General features: G+C 43.6%; 1 protein-coding gene across 1 annotated transcript in view; it reads left to right on the plus strand.

The window, feature by feature from the left end:
- Positions 1-2,121: 2,121 nt before the first annotated feature.
- synpra (synaptoporin a) overlaps positions 2,122-26,471 on the plus strand; it is a 148,694-nt gene continuing 124,344 nt past the window's right edge. Inside the window, exon 1 of the mRNA XM_086001502.1 lies at positions 2,122-2,399. Coding sequence (XP_085857628.1) covers positions 2,376-2,399 — 24 coding nt within the window. The 5' untranslated portion in view covers positions 2,122-2,375. The remainder of the gene's footprint in view (positions 2,400-26,471) is intronic.

Here is a 26,471-nt window from a genome sequence, read left to right on the forward strand (position 1 = left end):
AATGAAGTACTTTTGAAGTGTAGTTACTGTTGTAATGTAGGAAACATATTACTATCTGACATTACTGTCCATTTTAATATTAATAATGCTATTCAATACAAAGCACCCCCAATCTGAAACATAGGCAACACCTACAGGAGTATAGACTGGTGCAAGATAGTAATTGAGCAGCTCTCTTCCATAACCTGAGAATCAGTTTAAATCTGCCCTGCAGTATCCTTTAGTGGCCCTTTACTCATTTAGCTTTTATTTTTATGATCACATAATTGCAATTTTAACTAAATACTGATTAATCTCTATTGTAGACTAAGAGTAATGATGTCCACTGAGGGAAAAGTGTTGCCAGAAATTTTGAGGCTGTAGATGAATTGGCAGCCGTACAATAAAGTGACAGGCTTTTAAATGTCTTGAAGTTAGACTGGCTTATTCTTCAACAACCTCTTGACTCAAGACTGCAACCTTACAATTTAAGTAAATGTTAATGACAGAGTTATCAAGAGAGTGCCAGTAATAGTATCACACTTGCTGCTTCAGTTCTACAATTGACAGGTTGGGGACAGCTCCAGAATATGAAACTTAAGCAGGAAGTGAATTCCTGTTGGAATTGCTAAATAAATGATTCACATGACAGACTATTAACTAGAAATCCACCAATAATAAAATGTAAATGCACATATATTATAGAAAATGTTTACACTCCAAAGTCACAGGGTTAGAAATTGAAATGAGTTTAATTTCAAAGTTATTTAAATATAAATAGCTCTAGTTGTGCTTTTATGGTAACTATGGAGACTAAGAGAGGCATAAAAAGTCCTCAACCCAGTCCCCACATTTGAATAAATAATGCAAATACTAACCTATTGATTAAAATTTGTTCAGTAGTCTGTTTCCTCACACATGTGATATAAACATGTTTTTGTCAGGAAAATAGCAACATTATGCAATTCTTTCCAGCCAGAATAATAGCTAATGTGTTGAGTTGAACTATTATTGAGGATAGAAGATAGTCCATTAATATGTTTACCATGAAGAAATAGTTAAATGATTACATTGATTGTACAATCTGAAGACGTACCAGTGGTCATGATGTACAGATTGATCCAATAAATTTATAATCGATTTTCACTCATATAGTGCAGAACACCATCTGAACTTTTGAAGAAGTATGCATCATGTAGTAAATGTATAAACACAAGAAAGAATTAGGCTGATTAATTAGAGTACATTAAGTGACACTGCAACGGGCATCTGGTCTATTATATTGGCTAGGATAATAAATGAGGATGAGATACCTGGAGGGTAAGTAGGGCTGGAGACTGTAGGTGGTTAGTTCAGACCAATTTAGAATTGTGTGACCTATTGCACTTTGTAAAGCTGGCTTTATTAAATTAATGATTTTTTTTCCTCCTAGTTTTATGGTTGTTGTTTATTCTGCACTGGTGACAGTGATGGATAGTACCGGCAACAATTTTAGTGTACAGATGTTTTACATCTGCCCTGAGATTCAACATTTGAAATTAAATAATTACAGCAATCGAAAATTCACTTGGCATTGACAGGAAATAAATATGTGTACTGTGTTGAAAGCAAATGTACACTCCATCATCATTCTTTAAAAAGCCTGAAATCCTGGCACTAAAGGCATGCTATAATGTACATGTATAAATAATTGGTATAGGCATACATATTTGATAGAAGCTTGAATCACTAATAGTGCAAAGTCACCCATCTATTTTGATATATTCTGTTTGTTCTTTGTTCCTACTGAATAACATTTATTTTAACAGCAGTAGCTCCTTTGACAACCCTACAGTATAACGTTGTGCAGCAGGCATTCAGATATGAATGTGAATATTTCATGAAGAATAAATTATTTGCCAGCTATACCACAACTTCAAAATAAAATGAAACATTGAATATTGTATTGTTGAATAAAGATTAATTTATATGCAGTAGCACGCCAAATTTATTTCTGCTTTGATGCAAGAAAAGTTCTCAGAGCCAATTGCTATTGTAGACTGCACTCGGTGATTTGAGTACCTTCCTGTGTTTGATGAACTTTATAAGCTGTCGTGAGCTTTGTGGTTTCTGAAAAGTCTGCCCATTTTTTTGCAGACTCAGATTCCTCCAGTAAGATCGCAGCATTTCTTCTCTAATATGACAGTTCTGCCCTCAACAAATACAACTGAGGCAGCTGCCTGATTTGGGATAATACCTTTCTTGCTCTCACATTGATTTTTTTTTTGCTCTATATCTATTCCTAAAGTGAATCCAAGAGCTATTGTCCAGCGGAAACGTTTTGAAACCCTTCATTTTAGCATGTGCCAGACCCTGTTTGTTTGTGGAGTGAAATTGGATTATAATTTTTTCTGTAAATGTGTATGGTGATATTTGCTCCGGTAAGTAAAAAATTAATCCTTTAGCATCTGAAAAAAATTGTAAGCATTGTAGCCTTAGTTAATACTTTGTGGTCTAGTTAGAAAAACAGTGCTGTAAATATATTTGTATTCCTATCATTTAGAAGCAAGTAATTGGTACTGTTGGTATTATAGTCATTTTACTTTTGACTTTGGTAAATGTTTCTACATTTCCTTGTCAGCTACTTCTGTTTGATTAACAGTCATATATTAAATTAATGACTGTTAATTTTTCTACCAGCTTAACCGAGACTTGTAAAAATGCGCGCTATATATCGTTCCATTTAGAATTTGTTTTGCTTATATCCTCATATATAGTGAGAATCCCTTGAGGTTGAGTAACTAAGAGCTATAAAGGGAAAACGATAAGGATTGTATTTTTCCCTAGGAATCAGTGGTTTACCAATGGTTAATCATTTTAGAAGCCCTAACAATGTTTTTCTAAATGCATTTTAATCTTTGGATGGAACAATGACATAGCTTGCAAATGTATCTAGATGACGTTAAGTCTCTAGAATGAGGCATATTTGCAATTAGTAGACAGAGCACTGCTTTATATTCTGAGTTTCTTTTAGCAGCTAACAAGGCACCCTCTGTCAAAAAGAAAATGCAACCTAAAATAAGTATTAGAACCTGTTGCAGTCAGCAGCTTATTTGTGGCATATTTATTGAAATAATTTTGTTATTTGATGTGATTTGCATAAAGCTTGACAGTTTGGGACTATTTTGTCACGGAGAACAGCAATAAGGAAGGATTGACAAAAACACAGTAAACCTTTTAATATAAAAAGAAGAAAAAATGTCCCCTTTTATTTTGAACTTCATCTTCAAAGTCATAATATTGGAAGAGGTGACTTGTAAACTCAAGGAAGCTTGTGACTGAAATTCATGCTTCCTAGCCTAATACTGTAGAAGGTATCAGTTCTTCAACAGAGACTGCTCTGTGTGTTTTCGATCATGCTTACCAAGAATTTATGGTGATGGGTGTAATATACCACAGAAATGATAATTCATCATAAATATTGCATCTTGAATATGTAATTTGAGAAATAGTTAATTGGGAATACTGTACAAAAGAAATTGGGGGGTCAGTTTCTTTAAATTATTCTTTATCAACACCTATTTTTAATATGCTACCTGGAAGAGTCAGTCATTTGTTTCTGATAATGTGCCCTTCACATCCAAGACGATTTGGCTGTGCGGTGACAGCTTAACCTTAGAGACAGCATGTAGAAATAATGCACTTACCAGCATTGGCGGTACTTGAGTGAATGCTAAGCATTGTTTTCCCGTTTATATCTTTGCATTATTTTGTATATCAGCAGTTTCATGAAATTACAGCTAAAAATTGACAGCAATATAGGTGTTTTACCTTAATGCACTGCGGCGCCAATCCACTTGTGTTTTTGGAACTGAATATTGGCTTACACCTTTAGATACATTTATTTGTATCATGTTTGCAGGCGCATGCAGTACTGTGTTAAATTTTCTGGTTTGATCATACATACAGTACTTGGACAATACACTTTGAAGATGATGGCAATCTGTTATCAGTGGCCTGGGGGAGAAAATAATCAGATATTAAAATGGTTAAAGTCATCCCTACATTGGTTTAGGATGATGTTGAATTGGGATGATGATCATATGGAGCTTCAGGTGGGTTGGTGTTGTTTGCCCTGTCTTCCCTCTCATATCAGTGTTCTATCCCTCGTTCATGGGTGCCACTTGGGAGCGGTTATTGTGCCAATGAAGCCCAGACTGCCTGGTATTTCTCCAGTTTCAATTGGAAGCTGTACATCCCTCATTCTGATTGGCGCAGTTGGCTTGCTAACATGTTTATGGGGGAAGGTGCCCTGCTAATGAAAGGCAATGCTCCATTTGCTGCTAGCAATGAGAATTGTGAGTTTTATGTTATTATTAAATGAGCAGTTATTGCATGGACAAGTGCCCTTCTCCGTGGTACTGCACACTACAAATTTGTGAATAACGCAACTAACCTATTTTCCTGGTTATCATCTTGCTCAGGAGATAAGTATTTATAATGGCCTGGATTTTGCATTAAGAATAACAGGAAAGCTGACAGTGCTCACCGTTATTATGGAGTAAATCGGACAGCAACTTCTGTAAGTCTGCACTAGCGCAGTTAAATGTGGGAATCAGGAAGCTGCTGTCCAATTTACCCTGCTCCTCCACAAGCTGACAGGCTCATCATTGAAATCCATGTAAAGGCTTGAAGTTGCAGTACATACCCACTGAACATGCCGGAAAAAGTTAGGGCTGGTGCATTCAGGTATAAATGAAATTTTAACAGCAAGATAAGTCTTAATTACTGCCAAACAATATTTCTGACACTGAAAATTTAATTTTACAAGTGTAAAGTCTCATTCCTTCAGAATGTAATTGTTGTTGGAGATTGAAAAAAAAAAATAATAATTTTTAACATTTTTTTTCTGTCTCTTTTATCTCTCTCTCTTAATCCCATCTTTCTTTCCATCTCTTTATTTTGCTTTCTGTACATGATTTTACAGTGAATTAAATATTCTAATTTGTACTTCCTGGTTTAGAATTCCCTACCTTAGCGCCACCCGTTAGTGCGGTGTAATGTCAAGAAAGCAGCGGCTGCCGCTCTTCCACCAGATGGTGGCAGGACCCATGGTGTCCTCCATTTTTGAAGCCCTGGTAGCACTGCCATTACGAAGTAGCACCCTGCAAAAAAATGGCGGAGTGGTGACGTCAGCCGGCGTGCAACGCCAACTTAACGTCACCACGGTGAACTGCGACCCTAGCGCTGAGTTCAGCGCTGAGTCCTAAGCATGCCAGGTAAACCCAGCATGCAAGCAGATTGACAGAGGCACTGTCAGCACCTCTTAAAGGGACACACACATCTTTCAGGTAAGTTTGCATTTAAACTTTTGGACTGGGTTTTTTTGATTTTATTTAAGTAGTGGTTTGCTGCAATAGATGGTAAAAGTTTTTTTTAAGTGTGTAGGGAGTGCTGCTGGACACTTGCCAGGCCTCAGATGGTAAAGGAATGCATCTGAGAAGGCAGAAAATGCTTCAAATACTCAGCAGGTCAGGCAACATCCGTGGAGAGAGAATCAGAGTTCATGTCTCAGGTCAAGATGCTGCCTGACCAGCTGAGTATTTCCAGCATTGTATGCTGTCATTTCAGATTTACAGCATGCACTCACAGAGGGAAGAGGATCACAGAAGAGGAAGAAACAAAAGAGGAAGAAGCCAAGGAGGAGGAAGCAGAAGAGGAGGAAGTCGAAAAGGAGGAAGCAGAAGAAGAGGAAGCAGAAGGAAGGATGCAACCCAGACAGCCCCTTTCTGACTGGGATATCTGGGATGGAATCATCCGCCTGCAGTACCAGTGACCACAACCCCAATTTCCCTTTCAACATTTGTCCCACACCTTCCCTTCGCTACTGACCATCACAGCGTCCTCTTGGCCACAATATTGAAATAAATGTCACCACAAAGGAAACTTTCCAATCCAACTTTATACATCTATCCATCTAATATGACATCAAGAAATTAACTCATCACCCTTCTGCATTCTCTTAGTGACTGTCTTGTGTGTGCCTTTGCCTATCCTACTGATGCCACACAGTGCTACCCCAGTGGCTGCAGCATAGCTGGTGGAAGGCTGCTGACTTTCAGTGGGGGACACTGCAAATGGGCTTGCTGGTCGACCTTGAGGAGCTGGTGGCTGGGAGTGTCAAATCAATCTTCTTCTTCACTCTCCTCTCACTCTTCTTGGCCAACCACTGGCTGGGAGGGCTGCATTTCTTGAGTGTGTGGAATGAGGGAGCCACAAGGATGGAGTTGTGGTGAGGGGAGGGCGGGAAAGCAAGAGGTGCATGTGAGAAGGAGGATAACATATGAGGATACCAGCATCTTGTATCTTTCAGCCCTAATGCTGGCCAAGGGGTCAACCATGCCCCTGCCAAGAATGGCCTGCACCGTCTCCTCCAAGGGGGTGAGATGAGGCTAGGAATGGGAGCGGTCCCTCGTGATTGGTACAGATTGTTGCTAGGTGAGTGATTGGGGGGTGGTATATAGAAATATAGAAGATAGGAGCAGGAGCAGGCCATTCGGCCCCTCGAGCCTGCTCCGCCATTCAATGCGATCATGGCTGATCATCCAAGTTCAGTACCCGGTACCTGCTTTCTCCCCATACCCCTTGATCCCTTTAGCCTTAAGAAATATGTCCAACTCCTTCTTGAATATATTTAATGAATTAGCCTCTACTGCCTTCTGTGGTAGAGAATTCCACAGGTTCACCGCTCTCTGGGTGAAGAAATTCCTCCTCATTTCTGTCCTAAAAGGCCTACCCCTTATCCTTAGACTGTGACCCCTGGTTCTGGATTCCCCGACCATCGGGAACATCCTCCCTGTATCTAGTCTGTCCAGTCCTGCCAGAATTTTATAAGTTTCAATGAGATCCCCTCTCATTCTTCTAAACTCCAGCGAGTACAAGCCCAATCTCTCCAATCTCTCCTCATACGTCATTCCTGCCATCCCAGGTATCAGCCTGGTGAATCTTCGCTGAACTCCTTCCATGGCAAGAATATCCTTCCTCAGGTAAGGCGACCAAAACTGCACACAATACTCAAGATGTGGTCTCACCAAGGCCCTGTACAACTGTAGCAAGACATCCTTGTTCCTGTACTCAAACCCTCTTGCTATGAAGGCCAACAAACCATTTGCCTTCTTAACCGCCTGCTGCACCTGCATGCTTAACTTCAGTGACTGGTGCACAAGGACACCCAGGTCTCGTTGCACTTCCCCTTCTCCCAATCTATTGCCATTCAGATAATAATCTGCCTTCCTGTTTTTGACACCAAAGTGGATAACCTCACATTTATCCACGTTATATTGCATCTGCCATGCTTCTGCCCAATCACCCAACCTGTCCAAATCATCCTGTAGTTTTTTGGCATCCTCTTCACAGCACACACGTCCACCCAGCTTTATGTCATCTGCAAATTTGGAGATATTACATCTAGTTCCCTTGTCTAGATCATTAATATATATTGTGAATAGCTGGGGTCCAAGGACTGATCCCTGCGGTACCCCACTAGTCACTGCTTGCCACTCGGAAAAAGACCCGTTTATTCCAACTCTTTGCTTTCTATCTGCCAACCAGTTCTCTATCCAAGTCAATACCTTGCCCCCAATCCCATGTGCCTTAACTTTACACGCTAATCTTTTATGTGGGACCTTATCGAAAGCCTTCTGAAAGTCCAAATACACCACATCCACTGGTTCTCCCTTATCTATTTTACTAGTTACATCCTCAAAAAATTCCAGATTAGTCAAGCACGATTTACCTTTTGTAAATCCATGTTGACTTTGTCCGATCATGTCACTGTTTTCCAAGTGATTTGCTATTACATCTTTTATAATGGACTCTAGCATTTTCCCCACTATCGATGTCAGGCTTACCGGACTGTAATTCCCCGTTTTCTCTCTACCACCTTTTTTGAATAGTGAGGTAACATTAATTACCCTCCAATCCATGGGTACTGTTCCAGATTCCATCTAATGTTGGAAGATGATCAGCAATGCATCTACTATTTCTAGGGCCACTTCCTTAAGTACCCTAGGATGTAGATTATCAGGCCCTGGGGATTTATCGGCCTTCAATCCCATCAATTTCCCTAACACCATTTCCCTACAAATACTGATTTCTTTCAGTTCCTCCCTTTCATCAGACCCTATGTTCCCCGACATTTCTGGGAGGTTATTTGTGTCCTCATTTGTGAAGACAGAACCAAAATATGTATTTAATTGGTGTCCGTTTCTTTGTTCCCCATTATAAATTCCCCTGATTCTGACTGCAAGAGACCTACGCTTGACTTCACCAATCTTTTTCCCTTCACATATCTATAAAAGCTTTTACAGTCAGTTTTTATGTTCCCTGCAAGCTTACTCTCATATTCAATTTTCCCTTTCTTAATTAATCCCTTTGTCCTCCTTTGTTGAATCCTGAACTGCTCCCAACCCTCTGGATTACTGCTTTTTCTGGCCAATTTATATGTCCTCTCCTTGGATCTTCTGCTATCCCTAATTTCCCTCGTTAGCCATGGTTGAGTCACCTTTTTTGTTTTATTTTTATGCCAAACTGGGATGAACAAATTCTGTAGTTCATCCATGCGGTCTTTGAATGTTTTCCATTGCCTATCCACCGTTAACCCTTTGAGTGATATTCCCCAATCAATCCTACCTAATTTGCGCCTCAGACCATCATAGTTTCCTTTATTTAAATTCAGGACCCTAGTCTCTGAGTCAACTACTTCATTCTCCATCTTAATGAAGAATTCGATCATATTACGATCGCTCCAACCCAAGGGGTCTCGTACAACAAGATTGCTAATTAATCCTTTCTCGTTACATAATACCCAATCTAAGATGGCCTGATCTCTGGTTGGTTCCTCGACATATTGGTCCAGGAAACCATCCCGTAAACACTCCAGGAATTCCTCCTCCACAGTATTGTTACTAATTTGGTTAGCCCAATCTATATATAGATTAAAGTCACCCATGATGACTGCTGTGCCCTTTTTGCACGCTTCTCTAATTTCCCTTTTATTGCTATCCCCAACCTCCGCATTACTGTTTGGAGGTCTATATACCACTCCCACTAACATTTTCTGCCCCTTGGTATTTCTCAGTTCTACCCATACAGATACCACATCATCAGAGGTAATATCCTTCCTTACAATTGTGTTAATCCCTTCTTTAACCAGTAATGCTACCCCACCTCCCCTTCCTTTTTGCCTATCTTTCCTGAATATTGAATACCCCTGGATGTTGAGTTCCCAGCCTTCGCCACCCTGGAGCCATGTTTCCGTAATCCCAATCAAATCATATTCGTTTACCTCTATTTGCGCAGCTAATTCTTCCACCTTATTACGAATGCTCCTCGCATTAAGACACAAAGCCTTCAGGCTTGTTTTTTTAACGCTCTTAGACCTATTTGAATTATTATTTACTGTGGCCATGTTTGATTTAAACTGTTGATTTCTCTGACTGCCACTTTTGTTTTTCTCCTTCCTATCTTTTGCTTTTATCCTCGTTTCCTTTTCCTCTGTCCCCCTGCTCAGGTTCCCAACCCCCTGCCATTTTAGTTTAAACCCTCCCCCAGAGCTCTAGCAAACACTCCCCCTAGGACATCGGTCCCGGCCTTGCCCAGGTGCAAACTGTCCAGTTTGAACTGGTCCCACCTCTCCCAGAACCGGTTCCAATGTCCCAGGAATTTGAATCCCTCCCCCTGGCACCATTCTTCTAGCCACATATTAATCTGAAATATTCTTCTATTTCTACTCTGACAAGCACGTGGCACTGGTAACAATCCTGAGATTACTACCTTTGAGGTCCTATTTTTTAATTTACCTCCTAACTCCCTATACTCAGCTTTTAGGACCTCATCCCGTTTTTTACCTATATCATTGGTACCTATATGCACCACGACAACTGGCTGTTCACCCTCCCCTTCCAAGATGTTCTGCAGCCGCTCTGAGACATCCTTGACCCTTGCACCAGGGAGGCAACACTCCATCCTGGAGTCTCGTTTGCGCCGCAGAAATGCCTATCTATTCCCCTTACAATAGAATCCCCTATTACTATAGCTCTACCCCTCTTTTTCCTCCCATCCTGTGCAGCAGAGCCACCCCTGGTGCCAGGAAGTTGGCTGCTGCTGCCTTCCCCTGGTAAGCCATCCCCCCATCAGTATCCAAAGCGGTATATCGGTTTGAGAGGGGGATGGCCACAGGGGACCCCTGCACTACCTGCCTGCGCCTACTACTCTTTCTGTTGATCACCCATTCCCTTTCTGCCTGTGCCACCTTTACCTGCGGTGTGACCAACTGATTAAATGTGCTATTCACGATGTCCTCAGCATCGTGAATGGTCCAGTATGTATCCACTCGCTGCTCCAGCACCGCAATGCAGTCTGCCAGTAGCTGCAACTGGACACACTTCCTGCACACATGGTTGTTAGGGACACAGGAAGTGTCCCTGAGTTCCCACATAGCGCAGGAGGAGCATACCACAGCACCGGGCTGTCCTGCCATGACTTCCCCTTTAATTAATTTAAATTAAATCAAATCAATCCCACCAATTACACTACAGTTAAATGATATACTTAAGGGCCCTGGTTTACAAACAGTCCTCGCTACACCACAGAGACTTTAGAAACTATAAACCAAAGAGTTAAGGTTTAAAAAGAGAGAAATACTCACCAACCAATCACTTACCTGCTTTCTGGTGATGTCACACTTCATGCATTGGGATTCGTGCACTGAGCAGTGTGTGAGACTAGTGGGGCAGTTGGTAGGAGATGGCTTTTGAAGATGCATTCACTGACCTTGACCAGTGGTCTGAGGTCAAGAAGCCTCTTTGGGCACTGGAGCCAGGTGGTGGGGGTGACACTGCTGGCAGTGACAGCCTTGGTGATGTGGTCCCACATCGGTCTTTCTGGAGGGCCTCCTGGCCCTTGTGGGTAGAGGACTTCACTTGCAGTGTTGACCCCCTGCACAAAACTGGAGTGCTGCGTGTGAGACCCTGGGTGTCCCTTCCCTGGCTTGCTGAGCCATTTTTGTTAGTGTTGAAGCACTTTTCCCATTTTTTGAGGTTCGGAAGGCAATTCAGCTTTAACTGCTGAACGCTCCCATTGGGGACTTCTTTTTAATGGTCATTTTTTTTGAAAGGCAGTAAGGGCTGAAAACTGCATTTTTTCCAGTGCATTTTAATTTGTATTAGTTTTGAGTGCATTGCCCCTTTAATTAATAGCCCTTTTAATTGCCCGCAATTCCTTGCGAACTCCACAGCCTCGCTCCCAGAGGCTGTAAGATGCTGCAACACCGCTCCTGGACGGGAAATTCGGGTTGGATGCCTCCACTAACGCCACCAGAAGGGTGTTACATTGAATGTTTCTGCTGATGTCCAATTTCTAGGCCTGCATGTCTCAGTAAGGATTCTTCAATCTGATTGAGCACAAAATTCAGGCCAATATAATGAGATTCAAAGTGTAGGATGGTGGGCATTACTGGACTAAGATAAAATGCCCAAATTCAAATACCAAAATTTGGCCAATTTAGAGACTTTCGCACAAGACCAAATTTTGATTACAATGTTGTCTGATCAGTGCATGTACTATGCCATTTTGTTAGTGTGGTAAACCACTGTTATAGTTATCACTGTATATTGTTCTCACTGTTCTCACTGTCACATCACTACACGAGGTCGCCTCTTGTCGCACTGTTATACCTGGGCTGACCACCTCCGACTCCGCCCATTACCTGCCCAGGTATAAAGGTAGCTGACTGGCTAGTATTCCTCCCTGTTGGATCGGATCACCCACGAGGGTGGGCTCTGTTATTTAGCCAATAAAAACCTTCAGTTACGTTCTTAACTCGTCACCTTTTATTGGACTAATTGATAGGCATATCAGTTAGTAACACCAAAGATTTACATACTTCCATGTTTGTAGTCTTCTGGTGCAAGAAATTGACTGTCCAATCAATTACCATCAACACTTAATTATGTTTTTATTTCAAATATTGCATTGGTATCATCCCATTTGTTTTACATTTATGAATTTACAAAATTGGCAAGCAGGAAAAGACTAGCTGGTCCCATCAAGCCTGCCCCATCTGGAAAAGAGGCACCTTTGTTTGTGCAGTGCTTGTTTCCAAAAGGTTCAGAATATCCATCCACACACTGCCAGTGCAGTAAAAATCCTGGGGCTCTCCAACAACCTGGATTTAGATAATCTAAGTTTCATAGGGTGTGATGTCAGGGTAAAATGAATCCAATTGCTCTGTCTTACTTTTGGATGTCTGCTGGCTAGAAAAATGCAACAGTAGGCATCTCCCTGCCAATTTCGAGCTTAGATTTTAGAAAGCAATGCCTTTGACACAGATTAGTTCCTTTATTACAATGTGCTGTCTTTTGTCCCAGTTGTGCGGCACATTAACAAAGCTGCTGGAGAACTCACCAGGAACAGTTGATCACACATCATCCATGCTGCACATCTTCAGCTGCTAAGCAGCACACTTTATATACTTTACTTTTAAAAGTTAAAGACCTCAAGTTGGAATGCCATTCCTTTCCTCACCTGATATTTTAACTCCTTATCTACTGAAAGTGGTGATTTATGCGAGGGCATAGGCCCCAATATTTACTGGGGTGGGATTTCCAAGCTGGGGAGAGGAGTTCTGGTCTCCCCGAACGGCATAGAGTTTTAACTTCATAGCGTGAGTGGATTTTCTTTTAAACTGGTTCCCCGCCTGATTGACAGGCTTGGCTCTCTATCATATGGAGAAATGTAGGAAGTTACACAACACCAGGTTATAGTCCAACAGCTTTATTTGAAATCACAAGCTTTCGGAGCGCTGCTCCTTCTTCAGGTGGTGGAGAAATGCATAAAGACACAGCTTATATAGTCAGAGAATCATGTCAGATGTTTACAGGTAACCTTTCCAACTGCCATTTATCACACCTCGGCAGAGAGATAATCACAGCAGTCAAAGGTGTGAATGGTGTCCAAACAGGTCAGTCAGGGAAACATTACATCAAAGAACAATGAGGTGGGGTCACAGGGGGTCAAATATTACAGATGCTGGGGTCTGTATGAAAAACAAAAAAACAGACAAGAAACATTTTTTTTGGCTGGAAATCACAGCAGGACTGGCCGCATCTGTGTAGAGAGAACAAGCCAATGTCGACTCGAGTCTGGATGACCCTGCATCAGGTGGGGTTACATGTAGCGTGACATGAACCCAAGATCTCGGTTGAGGCCGTCCTCATGGGTGCGGAACTTGGCTATCAGTTTCTGCTCGACGATTTTGCGTTGTCGTGTGTCTCGAAGGCCATCTTGGAGAATGCTTACCCGAAGATCGGAGGCTGAATGTCCTTGACTGCTGAAGTGTTCCCCGACTGGGAGGGAACAGTCCTGCCTGGTGATTGTTGCGCGGTGTCCGTTCATCCGTTGTCGCAGTGTCTGCATGGTCTCGCCGATGTACCATGCTCCGGGGGCATCCTTTCCTGCAACGTATGAGGTAGACAATGTTGGCCGAGTCACATGAGTATGTACCATGTACCAACACCTCGCTAAGGCCATCCCCACGCCTCCACTACTCACTTTCAAACAGCCGCCTAACCTCAAACAGACCATCGTTCGCAGCAAATTACCCAGCTTTCAGGAGAACAGCAACCATGACACCACACAACCCTGCCACAGCAACCTCTGCAAGACATGCCAGATCATCAACACAGATACCATCATCACACGTGATGACACCACCCACCAGGTACATGGTACATACTCATGTGACTCGGCCAACGTTGTCTACCTCATACGTTGCAGGAAAGGATGCCCCGCATGGTACATCGGCGAGACCATGCAGACACTGCGACAACGGATGAACGGACACCGCGCAACAATCACCAGGCAGGACTGTTCCCTCCCAGTCGGGGAACACTTCAGCAGTCAAGGACATTCAGCCTCTGATCTTCGGGTAAGCATTCTCCAAGGTGGCCTTCGAGACACACGACAACGCAAAATCGTCGAGCAGAAACTGATAGCCAAGTTCCGCACCCATGAGGACGGCCTCAACCGAGATCTTGGGTTCATGTCATGCTACATGTAACCCCACCTGATGCAGGGTCATCCAGACTCGAGTCGACATTGGCTTGTTCTCTCTACACAGATGCGGCCGGACCTGCTGTGATTTCCAGCCAAAAAAAATGTTTCTTGTCTGTTTTTTTGTTTTTCATACAGACCCCAGCATCTGTAATATTTGACCCCCTGTGACCCCACCTCATTGTTCTTTGATGTAATGTTTCCCTGACTGACCTGTTTGGACACCATTCACACCTTTGACTGCTGTGATTATCTCTCTGCCGAGGTGTGATAAATGGCAGTTGGAAAGGTTACCTGTAAACATATGACATGATTCTCTGACTATATAAGCTGTGTCTTTATGCATTTCTCCACCACCTGAAGAAGGAGCAGCGCTCCGAAAGCTTGTGATTTCAAATAAAGCTGTTGGACTATAACCTGGTGTTGTGTAACTTCCTACATTTGTCCACCCCAGTCCAACTCCGGCATCTCCACACCATATCATATGGAGAACGCTGCAGAAGAGGCCCCAGCCCAGGAGCAAGTAAGCTTCTTGCTCTTCGGGGTAGAGATCGCGAGGGGGAGTGGAGGTTGGATAAATGTGGTTTGGAGGGTCAGAGTGTGATCGCGGGGGGTTGTAGAGAGATCGGGGCAGAGATGGGGGAGTCAGGGAGAGATCGGAGGGAGAAATAGGAGGTCGGGGGAGAGATCAGAGGGGGGTCGGAGAGAGATTGGAGAGAGAGATGGGGGTCAGGGAGAGCTGCGATGATGGGGGGGGTCAGTGATCACGAGGGAGGGGTCTAATCGTTGGGGAGGTTTACAGGTTTGCTTGGGGGCCAGCTGGAAAAGCATTTGCCTGTTCCTTGCAGCAGTCCTCGCCTCCCTTTCGCTGCCGGGTTTCCCGAAGCCTGGGAAACCCAACCGGCCAGCATTAAGCTTGAAACATGGATAATGCCTTAGGCGTGCACCCACATTAAAATATTTAAATGAGTGACCCTCCTCCTGGGAGCAGGTTGGTTGCCCGCCCCTTGTCCCACCTCTGTTAAAACGTGAAGTAGGCGGGTTGGGTTCGGGTTTGGGTTTGAGATTTTTTTAAATTTTAACTGCCCACCCTACCCAAACCCACCTGTTTTTGAGAGTTAAAATTGCCCCCATAGTTTCTAGTTCCTTGGGTAGCAATATGTAGGACTAGACAGTGGTCCTGAAATTATACTTTGGAATACTAGCAAACAAACACTAAAACATTCATCTGCTACATTAGTGGAGCCGTTAAGTTGTTTAAAATAATTGGGTTAACACCTCCTAAAATAGTGAATGGAGGAATTTCAGTAAAATGAGTTAGTGTTAGTATGTTGGTATCCCGCAGTGTAATTTCAAGGCCAATGAGTAATGATAGGCTATTCAACGTTTGGTGAACTCCATTTGATGTCCACAAATGCACACTTTAATACTAGAATCACTAAACAGCAATCAGCAGCAGACTCTGGAACAGTACCCATGGATTGGAGGGTAGCTAATGTTACCCCACTATTCAAAAAAGATGGTAGAGAAAAAGCGGGGAATTATAGACCGGTAAGCCTGACATCGGTAGTGGGGAAAATGCTAGAGTCCATTATAAAAGATGTAATAGCAGAGCACTTGGAAAGCATGACAGGATCGGACAAAGTCAACATGGATTTACAAAAGGTAAATCATGCTTGACTAATCTACTGGAATTTTTTGAGGATGTAACTGGTAAAATAGATAAGGGAGAACCAGTGGATGTGGTGTATTTGGACTTTCAGAAGGCTTTCGATAAGGTCCCACATAAGAGATTAGTGTGCAAAATTAAGGCACATGGGATTGGGGGCAAGGTATTGACTTGGATAGAGAACTGGTTGGCGGACAGAAAGCAAAGAGTTGGAATAAATGGGTCGTTTTCCGAGTGGCAGGCAGTGACTAGTGGGGTACCGCAGGGATCGGTCCTAGGACCCCAGCTGTTCACAATATATATTAATGATCTGGACGAGGGAATTGGGTGTAATATCTCCAAATTTGCAGACGACACAAAGCTGGGTGGGAGGGTAAGCTGTGAGGAGGATGTCGTGAAACTCCAGTACGATTTGGACAGGTTGGGTGATTGGGCAGAAACATGGCAAATGCACTATAATGTGGATAAATGTGAGGTTATCCACTTTGGTGGCAAAAACAGGAAGGCAGATTATTATTTGAATGGCAATAGATTGGGAGAAGGGGAAGTGCAAAGGGACCTGGGTGTTCTTGTGCACCAGTCGCTGAAGGTAAGCATGCAGGTGCAGCAGACGGTTAAGAAGGCAAATGGTATGTTGGCCTTTGTAGCAAGAGGGTTCGAGTACAGGAACAAGGATGTCTTGTTACAGTTGTACAGGGCCTTGGTGAGACCACACCTTGAGTATTGTGTGCAGTTTTGGTCGCCTTACCTGAGGAAGGACGTTCTTGTCATGGAAGGAGTGCAGCAAAGATTCACCAGGCTGATACCTGGGATGGCAGGAATGACGTATGAGGAGAGATTGTGTCGATTGGGCTTATACTCGCTAGAGTTTAGAAGATTGAGAGGGGATCTCATCGAAACCTATAAAATTCTCTCAGGCCTGGACAGACTAGATGCAGGAAGGATGTTTCTGATGGCCGGGGAGTCCAGAACCAGGGGTCATAGTCTAAGGATAAGGGGTAAGCCATTTAGGACTGAAATGAGGAGGAATTTCTTCACCCAGAGAGTGGCGAACCTGTGGAATTGTCTGCCACAGAGGGCGGTGGAGGCCAGTTCATTAAATATATTCAAGAAAGAGTTGGATATGTTTCTTAAGGCTAAAGGGATCAAGGGATATGGGGAGAAGGCAGGGACAGGGTACTGAAATTGGATGATCAGCCATGATCTCATTGAATGGCGGAGCAGGCTCGAAGGGCCGAATGGCCTACTCCTGCTCCTATCTTCTATGTTTCTATGTTTCTATGAAACCTGACCGATTTTTCCCCTTTCTAGTCTGCAAGCACCAAGACCATTTATTTATACCTATATAAATCCTCACAATTGAAATCAGCTAAATAGCCCATCAATTCCTTTCAGTCCTTAGAAACTCCATTAACAGACCAGTAATCACGGATCAATGCAAATGTTTAAGTATCATAAAAGCTAAATATTGCAGATGTTGGAAATCTGAAACAAAACAGAAAATGCCGGCAACACTCAGCAGGCCAGGCAGCTTCTGTGGAGAGAGAAAGAGAGTTAATGTTACAGGTCGATAACCTTTCATCAGAACTGGAAGATGTTACAGATGTAACAGATTTTAAGCCAGGGAAATATGGGCGGGGGGTGCAGGGTGAGTGAGAACAAAGGGGACGGTCTGATGAAAGGTCATCATCCTGAAACGTGTTTCTCTCTCCACAGATGCTGCCTGACTTGCTGAGTATTTTCAGCATTTTCTGTTTTCCTTCAGGTATCCTGCTTGGGACTTTGCCTTCCCTGATCCTAACAATGATTATCCACTTCTGTTTTTTAAAAGAACAGAACAAAACCAAGTTGGTGCAATATCTTTGACCAAAAACCCATCCACCAGCACTAGGAGTTATTTTACATCACAATATAGGGTACATTCCCCCAAAATCTGGGAAATTCCTCTCCGACACCCCGCAAGGTAATTGATCAAAAATAGTCCAGGAGATCACTCTGGCTCTGAATTCTCTGCAGTGCCTACCTTCTGTAAGAGGTGATCTCCGCCCCAGCCAGAAACAGGTCCAGCTCGCGCTTGAAGGAATTCAGCGAATCGGCGGCCACCGCAAGCTAGCAGCCTGTTCCAGAGGTCCACTATTCTCTGGGAAAAGAACCACCTCCTGACATCTAACCTAGATCGGGCCTTATACAATTTAAAATTGTGACCCTTGCTCCTCCTTAATCTATTCCATTGGAACAAACTGTCAACTCTTGCACAATCTATTCCCTTCATCATCTTATGTCCTCATTAACAATTTAGCTAACTCTAGCTTTCTGTAAAGTCTCTGATCATTCTATTACAGCATATTTTACTTGGTCTTGTAAATGAAATAAAAAGTTAACCCTTAACTTTCAGCAGGGTTAACTGTCCTGCTGGGTGGGCTAGTTTTGAAAGTTTTTAGATCACATGTTGTGATGCCGAAACAAGTAAATACTAATAATACTGATGAATGTAAACACTTCACTTCTTGCACACTTTTTCCCTTTCCCTATTCTGTTACTTTTGTTACTTTAACTTTGATTTTATGCCATCTAAGATAATTACCTATTTTTAAACTGTGTTCTTCTTCCAAACTTTTTACATTTATTTTTCTTGTCTCTGCCTCCTCTTGGCTGTCACCCTCCATGCTGGAGGTGGTAGAAAATTGTACAGCGACTCAGGCTTTGATCTTGGTGGTGATGCAGTGCAGTAGATTGTGCCTGAACTCAACTTGCCTGCAGTATGCTAGCTGTTAAAGCACTCCGCATTTCTTCTTTTTTGCTGTGAAATTAGTAGGCACAACAACATAATTTGCCATTGCTCTAGGGTTTTCCTCTCAGCATAAATTAAAAGAGTTTACATTTTTTTCATGGCTACAATTAGATAGGCATGATAAGTGTCTGTGCCTGAGATTAGTACGTGTTTTTAAAATGGTATGAACTAATAGCACTGAGTTATTCTCCCAATTCTGTAGTCAAGGGAGCACAGAGCTTTGCTTGTCAGTATCTAAATGCCTATAAAATGTTTATCCTTAAGATCAGAGCTTGCAGAGACTTGCAAAGGATGACTAAAAAAATAAGAGAGAAGATGAATTATGAGAGAAAACTGGCAAGAAACATTAAAACAGATAGTAAGAGCTTCTACAGGTATATAAAAAGGAAGAGGGTAGCTAAAGTAAGCGTTCGTCCTTTAGAGGATGAGACTGGGGAATTAATAATGGAGAATGGGGAAATGGCAGAGACTCTGAACAAATATTTTGTATCTGTCTTCACGGTAGAAGACACTAACAACATCCCAAAAATGGATAATCAAGGGGCCACAGGGAGGGGGGAACGAAAGACAATCACAATCACTAGGGAAATAATACTTGGTACTCCACACTACTACTGCAAATTTGGTTTGTCCAGTCTATATGTAGATTAAAGTCTCCCATGATTACTGTATTACCCTTGTTACACACGCCTCCAATTTCCTGATTTATACTCTGCCCTACATGCCCTGTTTGGGGGCCTATAAACAACTCCCACCAATGTTTTCTGCCCCTTGCTGTTTCTTAGCTCTACCCAAACTGATTCTACTTCTTGATTTTTGGAGCTAAGATCCTTTCTCTCTACTGTCTTTATTCCACCCTTTATTATCAGGGCTACCCCTCCTCCTTTTCCATTTTGCCTATCTCTTCTAAAAGTTAAGTATCCTGGAATATTTAGTTCCCAACATTGGCCACTTTGTAACCATGTCTCCGTTATGGCTATTAGATCTAACCTGTTCATTTCTATCTGCGCTATTAATTAATCTATTTTGTTGCGAATGCTTTGTGCATTCAGATACAGTGCCTTTAGCTTTGACTTATTTCTATTTTTCCCTGATGTCACCTTAGTCACTGATACCTTATTACCTTTGGTTCTCTCTCTGTCCCTTCCTGACCCACTCTGCTTATTTTTACCCAAAACTCTACTCTGCTCTAGAGCCTTGACATTTCTCTCACTGCTTTTAAATTTACTCTTTCCTGAATCCTTCCACCACCCCCCCCCCCCTTCATTAGTTTAAAGCTCTGTCTACTGCACTAGTTCTTCGGCTCACCAGGACACTGGTCCCAGCCCAGTTTAAGTGGAGCCCATCCCAATGGAACAGCTCCCTCTTTCCCCAGTACTGGTGCCAGTGCCCAATGAACTGAAACCCCTGCCTCCCACACCACTCTTTGAGCCACGCTTTGTCCCTATGCCAATTTGCACGTGGCTGAGGTAACAATCCCGAGATTATTACCTTTGAGGTTCTACTTTTTAATTTGGATCCTAGCTCCTCAAACTCGCTCAGCAGAACCTCATTCCTGACTGATAGTTAACTGCCACTGGCAGTCAGCTTCTGTTAACCACAGTTTTTAAAGTTCTAGGTTAAAATCAAAATCTTAAACTAAATTTCACTTTTTACAGCTTCTACTTACCCAATACTTACCAGAAATTCCCACTATTTCTAAATTCCCAAATAAAACCCTCTGTTTAATCTTGCTCTGTGCAGACCGCTCAAATAAAGAAATAAATGAAGTCCAATCAGACGAACTAGCTTGCTCTGTTTAGGTCCATACACATGACTAAGACAGAGCATCTTCATTTTCCTTTATTAAAAGTCTATAGTCCCATAATCAGTGGGTATTTTTTGGTTAGTCAGGTATCTGACATATGTGGAAACACATCAACTTATCTGCGTCTTCAAACCAAAATACTGAGAAATTCACATCGGTAGAATTTCTAATTGCCTGCTATGACATGACTACATTCCCCATTAGGACACAGCCATTTACCTAAGTTTAAAAAGCAGAGGCATAGGTTGGTGAGATCCAATGGCTATGGACTCACAGGGGTTTGCAGGAGTTTAAACAGCTATAATTGAGCAGCCTACCATCAGAGCATTGGTAAGCTTCCCACAGCTTGTCCACCCAAGACCACCTCCTGTGAACTTGCCACGTTATCTGGAGCTGAGTGGGATGAATCCCAATCCTCAATGACAGGACTGCTCCGCCTGGTCCCAATAATGAGCTAGGCTGCCTAAACAATTATCGATAGACCTGCCTGACCTATCCTAAATATTCCTCACAAGATGGAAACCAAGCTTCTCTTTTGTGATTATTCTGTTGACATCCAATATACATACAGTACCTTGACAACTCAACGAACCATTTTAAGAATCACTGACATCAGCAAGGTTCCTTAGTTGTATTTAGTCAAGGACAATTCCACATTTGTTGTGCTAGATGGCAGTCTATGGGATAAGTTAACAACGTGAAATGAATTGTAGTTACTCCTTAAGTTGCATTTGCATCAAACTTTTCTCGCTTTATAAGCTTGCCTTTTGGTTCAAGGGATTTTCACATAGAGCTCATTAATTCTCTTCACAAGTGCCCTTTTATTTGTTGATTGACATAGCCTTCTCCAGGTGGTAGGGCAAAACAATGCATTTAATGAATTTCTACCTAATCATTCTCAATGCCATGCCCTGATCAGCCAGCACAAACTGATCTGTGAGGATGAGTTAAAGTATATCATTTTCATTTCCCTTCCTCTGACCTAAAGTAGAACACTTCACATCCACATGGAATTCTTTCCATTAGACTTGCTGAGAACAGCTAAAGCTCCCCAAAGTGGGGCAGATGAGTTTAAGTCACAAGTAGTAAGAGAGGTTGAATATCTGTCTTAAGTGGAAGCTGAATGCTGCTGAGCACATTCCATATGTGACAGTGTTCAGAGTAAGATGAAACTACTGAATCCTATTACCTTTTTAAATTCCCTATGCTGCACTGCTAGACTGTACACATGGTGCAAAGGATTACATCATGGAAACATATGAACATAAGTAAAAGACAAACAGAAAAAAACCCAGCTGGTCCATCGGGTCCACTCCATTCAGCCTTGTTGCAAACAGGCAACAAGACCTCCGATGGTCCCCAACCACCGACAGTTTTGTAATCTCCTGGGAGCGGCAAAAAAGTAATGGTATTTACCTCCAGTCTATGTGCAAACACCAACTTTATGCCTTAATAACCATTCACATACATGGTTCTCATATGAACATCACATAACATTTGAACATTCATGGAAAATATCCCTTTCTGTTCATATATACCGCAGTATGGTTTCCTAGGTCCAAACTTTGCAACTTGAAGAAAGCTACCACTGAGAAAAAGTGTTTTAGCCCTTCTCGCTGCTACTGCTACTGTACAGGGAATTGCTTGTAGGTGGCTGAATATGAAAACAAGGCATTTGTCACATCCCTGATGGGAACGTGGACTGGATGTTGCCTCAGGCCAAATATATCACCTGATAGAAGTTTAATGACTTGACTATGTCTGCGGGCTCTGTTCTAACAGTTGGCATATGTCAGTGAAAATCTCTCTACCTAGCTTGAATCTTCTCAGGAATTGATCATCTAAGAGCCCAGGATATTTGACCCTGGGTCAATACACTAGGTGGCTAGAGTAAGGGCATGTTTATGTTTCCTTTTCTGACGGCCTCAGTACTCTCAGGCTGTCAATTCCTCTTCCTCCTTCATACCCCTCATTGAGATTGGTGCTGGCGGCTCCCTCCATGCTGATGCAGTCAAACAAAACTGATTGAAATTGAGTTGCTGCTAAACTCTACATCTCAACTGTGTCTGTACTTAGAAACTCCTATTTGGAGAGAAGCACAAAATAAACATGACTAGTATCAGAATGGTAAATTTAGCTGGATCTCCCCTTAATTGACATCTTTTAACAAGCACTTAGCAAGAAGAATAGGAATTGAAATGGAAAAATATTACTTCTCACAATATTACAGAAAACAAACTACAGCAATTTCAGTACTGGCGCTCTGAACAAAATTTACTTTGTCACAAAATCCCAACATAATTCACTGGCAACTCTGCCCTAATTTGTTTCTTAGCCTAATAACAGCATGACATCTCTAAAACTTTGATTTCCCTCCACTTTCAGAAGGCATAATTCCTCAAATTAATCTCCTTTCAAAAGGTGAACATGCAGACGTTAATAATATGGTTTATCAGACAGTATTCTACAACAACAAAAGTATTAAAACTTCTCCATTAATATCTGGGCCTAGAAGTTGGGTGGTTTGAGCGAAAAAATGGTAGCCGCTGCTCTTCCGCCAGCTGGTGGCGGGTCCCGTGGGGGCCGCCATTTTCAGGTGGCCAGCAGCGCTGCCAATAGCAGCGAATTGCGAAAATCATTAAAATAAAGCACATCGTGACATCTGTGAGTGTGCAACACTCACTTGATGCCCGATCTGCAAGATTGGACTTCGCCGCTTCACTTACCAGCATGCCTTAACTACGATGAGCTGAGCAAGTGTTGACAAGGAGGAAGGAGGCTCCAGCTGCGACATTTAAAGGGATCATCAGCAATCAGTTGCACCTGACATGTTTCTGCAGTTTGACTGGCTCTGTGCAACTTTCTGCAACTCCAGCAGCTTTAGTAACTTCTTTCAAGGTTCTAAGGTAACAGGGAGTGTTGTTGAAAGTGGAAAATGCCTTCATTCTTATTTCAAGGTTTCTGCTTACACCTCGCGCTTGACTATCTACGAGAGAGGGAGCAGAGGCAGCAAAGAAGACGAGAAGATATGCGCAGTAGGAGGAGGAGGGCCAGGAGGGCTCTCAACAGGAGGCTTTACCCACCTAGGGTCTTCCGAGAGCACTTCTCATATCCATTTAAGTGAGGAGCAGTATATTAGGAGGCTACACTTCACCAAGGAGGTGGTCACAGAACTCTGCCACCTCCTGCAACCAGACCTGCAGCCTGAGAGCAGGGTGAACACAGCTCTCCCAGTGGCAGTCAAGGTCACCGTGCCCTCAATTTCTTTGCCAGCGAATCCTTCTAGTCTGCAGTAGGAGACATAGCTAACATCTAGCAGTTCACCATCCAATGCTGCATCCAGGAGATCACTGAGGCTCTCTAGACCAGTAGAAGGGACTACGCTGTCTTCTCTCTGAGCAGAGCGAAGCAGGACGAGCGCGCATGTGGCTTTGCCAGGATAGCGGGCTTCCCCATGGTGTAGGGCACCATCGACTGCACACTCATGGCTTTGCGAGCACCGTATAACAATACTGAGATCTTCTGCAACCGCAAAGGCTACCACTCACTTAATATGCAGTTGGTGTGCAACAACGCCCAGTTATTCCTAATGGTCAATGCCCGCTATCCTGGCAGCAGCCATGATGCCTTCATCCTGCATCAGTCCAGTGTGCCAGCACTCTTCCAGCTGAAACATGAAACTCGAGGGTGGCTGCTCGGAAACAAGGGTTATCCGCTCTCCACCTGGCTCATGACTCCCTTCTGCAACCCCAACACTGGTGCCCAGCACTCATATAAAGAGAGCCATGCTTCCACCAGGAACATTATCGAGCAGAGCATCGGGCTACTGAAGCAATGGTTCCGCTGCCTTGGCCGCTCAGGAAGAGCCCTCCAGTATATGCCATAGTGGGTGTCCCATTTGCTGGTGGTCTACTGCATGCTTCATAATTTGGCCATCATGAGGGCGCAGCCCTTGCCACCAGGGATTGCGAGACCACCTCAGAAAGAGGACGAGAGAGAGGATGATGAGGAAGAGGAAGAGGAGCAAGAGGACGGGGATGAGGAGGGAAGGAGGAGGCAAGCAGCCAATCCACCTTCCGAATGAGCTGCCTGTGAACACCTTATCAGACTCCGATTCCAGTGAATGAAACCCCAGATCCCCGTTGCTCACCTCATCCCCATCATACATCCCTCTGTCACGGAATATCACAGCATCCTCCTGGGCACAAAGATGAAATGAAAGACACCACAAAAGATCCAAACAAAATTAATAAATGTATCAAAAATCACTTCACACATATTTACAGTAATGAAAGGAACTAATCACCCTTGTGCAATCCCTTAGTGCCTGTCATTCGAGTGCCCTTTCCTGCCTTCGTGCTCCTATGAAGTGCTCCCTCAGTGGCTGCAGCATGGCGGTGCAAGGCTGCTGAGTTTCTATGGGGTATACTTAAGATGGCCTTGCAGGATGACCTTGAGCAGCTCTGGCCCAAGAAGGCTGGGCTCCAAGCTCTGCACAGAGCCCTGTGCAATGTTGGAGGCAGACTCTTCCACGCTCCTTTACATTGCCACAAGACTTTTGGGCAGGCTTGCCACTGCACCTATCAATTCGGTGCATGTCCATCACTCTTCTTCTGAAGGCCGCCCCATCGAGGTCCCCATCTGAGTCCTGTGCAGCAGAACTTTCGCACGAACTCGCCCTCCGGGGAGCTGGCCCCAAGTTACCTTGCTCCCTGGCCTTGCTGCAGCTCACTTGTGCCGAGTGCCTCACTCTGTGAAGATGCCGCTACTACACTAGCCTCTAAAGTACACGCAGTGCCAGTTTCTGAGCTGGTGTCTGCGAGTGACAGATGCAGTGATGCAGTGTCTTCTTCTTCCTCTTCTTCCCCCCCTTCGCTCTCATGTATCACCTCAAGGACAGGCTGGTCTGGTGCTTGTTCTAGATTAGCTGAAAGCAGAAAGGCACAAGAGTCGGGTTATGGTGAGGGGAGGGGGTGGGGGAAAGCAAGATACAGTGTGTATGCATGCAGCATCAGTAGCTTGAAAGTGAGAAGAGATTGTGGGATGAAGGGAAAGTGGAATGTGGGAAGAAGGATTAGGAATGACCATACCATTGTTGTCCCCAAGGGGTTCAACCTTGTCAGTTACCATGGCCCCTAGGATCTGCCCCAATTATCTCCAGAACTCTCTCCTCCAGCTGGCTGTTGTGAGCCACCTCGGCCTGAAAGAGAAAGAGAAGATGTGTGATTGAGTGTGGTGTAATGTGTTTGGGTGATGTACCTGCCATAGTTGAATAGCTGACATTGTGTGCAAGGTACGAGATGTGGGTGTGAGTGTGATGAAATATTCCATTCATCACTCATCAGTATTTCTCTGCCTGTGACTGTGGTTGGTTTCAGTTTCATTTCCATTGTATTGTACTGTGTGTAGGGCTCCGCCCATACCTGGCTCCTATGTAAGCTGGCCCAGCCTGCAGCACATCCAGTACGGCAGACCTCTGGATGGAAGATACATTCTCCTCTGTGTGTTACCTTCTAAGTCAATAAAAGCCTTGTTTTGTTTCGCTAACATCGAGTCTCGGATTTATTGAGGCACATCAATTTTGACTTAATTTTCAACACAATGGATCAACTCTTCAAACCCGAACGTTTGGATTTGGACCAGCATGCTTCGGACGCATCGGCACGCTTCGGACACTGGTTTATGTGTATGGAATTCTTTCTGGACAATTCCGCAGCCGTCAAAGACGCTATGGATGCTGCGAGTATGAAACTCGGAATTCTGCGGAATTGGGTAAGCCACCGGGTTTACCCCCTCATCCAAGACGCCGACACGTACCCGGCCGCCTGCGACATCTTAAAGGCGCATTACCAGCAGCCTACGAATGAGGTGTATGCTAGGCATCTGCTCGCTACTCGCGCACAGCGACCTGGGGAATCGGTGGAGGAGTTCCTAGGCACCCTGAAAACGCTTGGCAAAGACTGCAAGTGCCAAGATGTAAAAGCCGCAGTGTACACTGACGAGCTTGTTCGCGATGCCTTTATCACAGGCCTCAGCTCCACTTACATCCGGCAGAGACTGCTGGAAAAAACGGGATTGGACCTGAAACAGGCTGCGGACACAGCACGATCCCTGGATGTGGCCCAGAGAAACTC

This window comes from Somniosus microcephalus, chromosome 11, assembly GCF_052327205.1.
Source record: "Somniosus microcephalus isolate GS21.2 chromosome 11, FLI_Smic_1.0, whole genome shotgun sequence".
Lineage (NCBI taxonomy): Eukaryota > Metazoa > Chordata > Chondrichthyes > Squaliformes > Somniosidae > Somniosus > Somniosus microcephalus.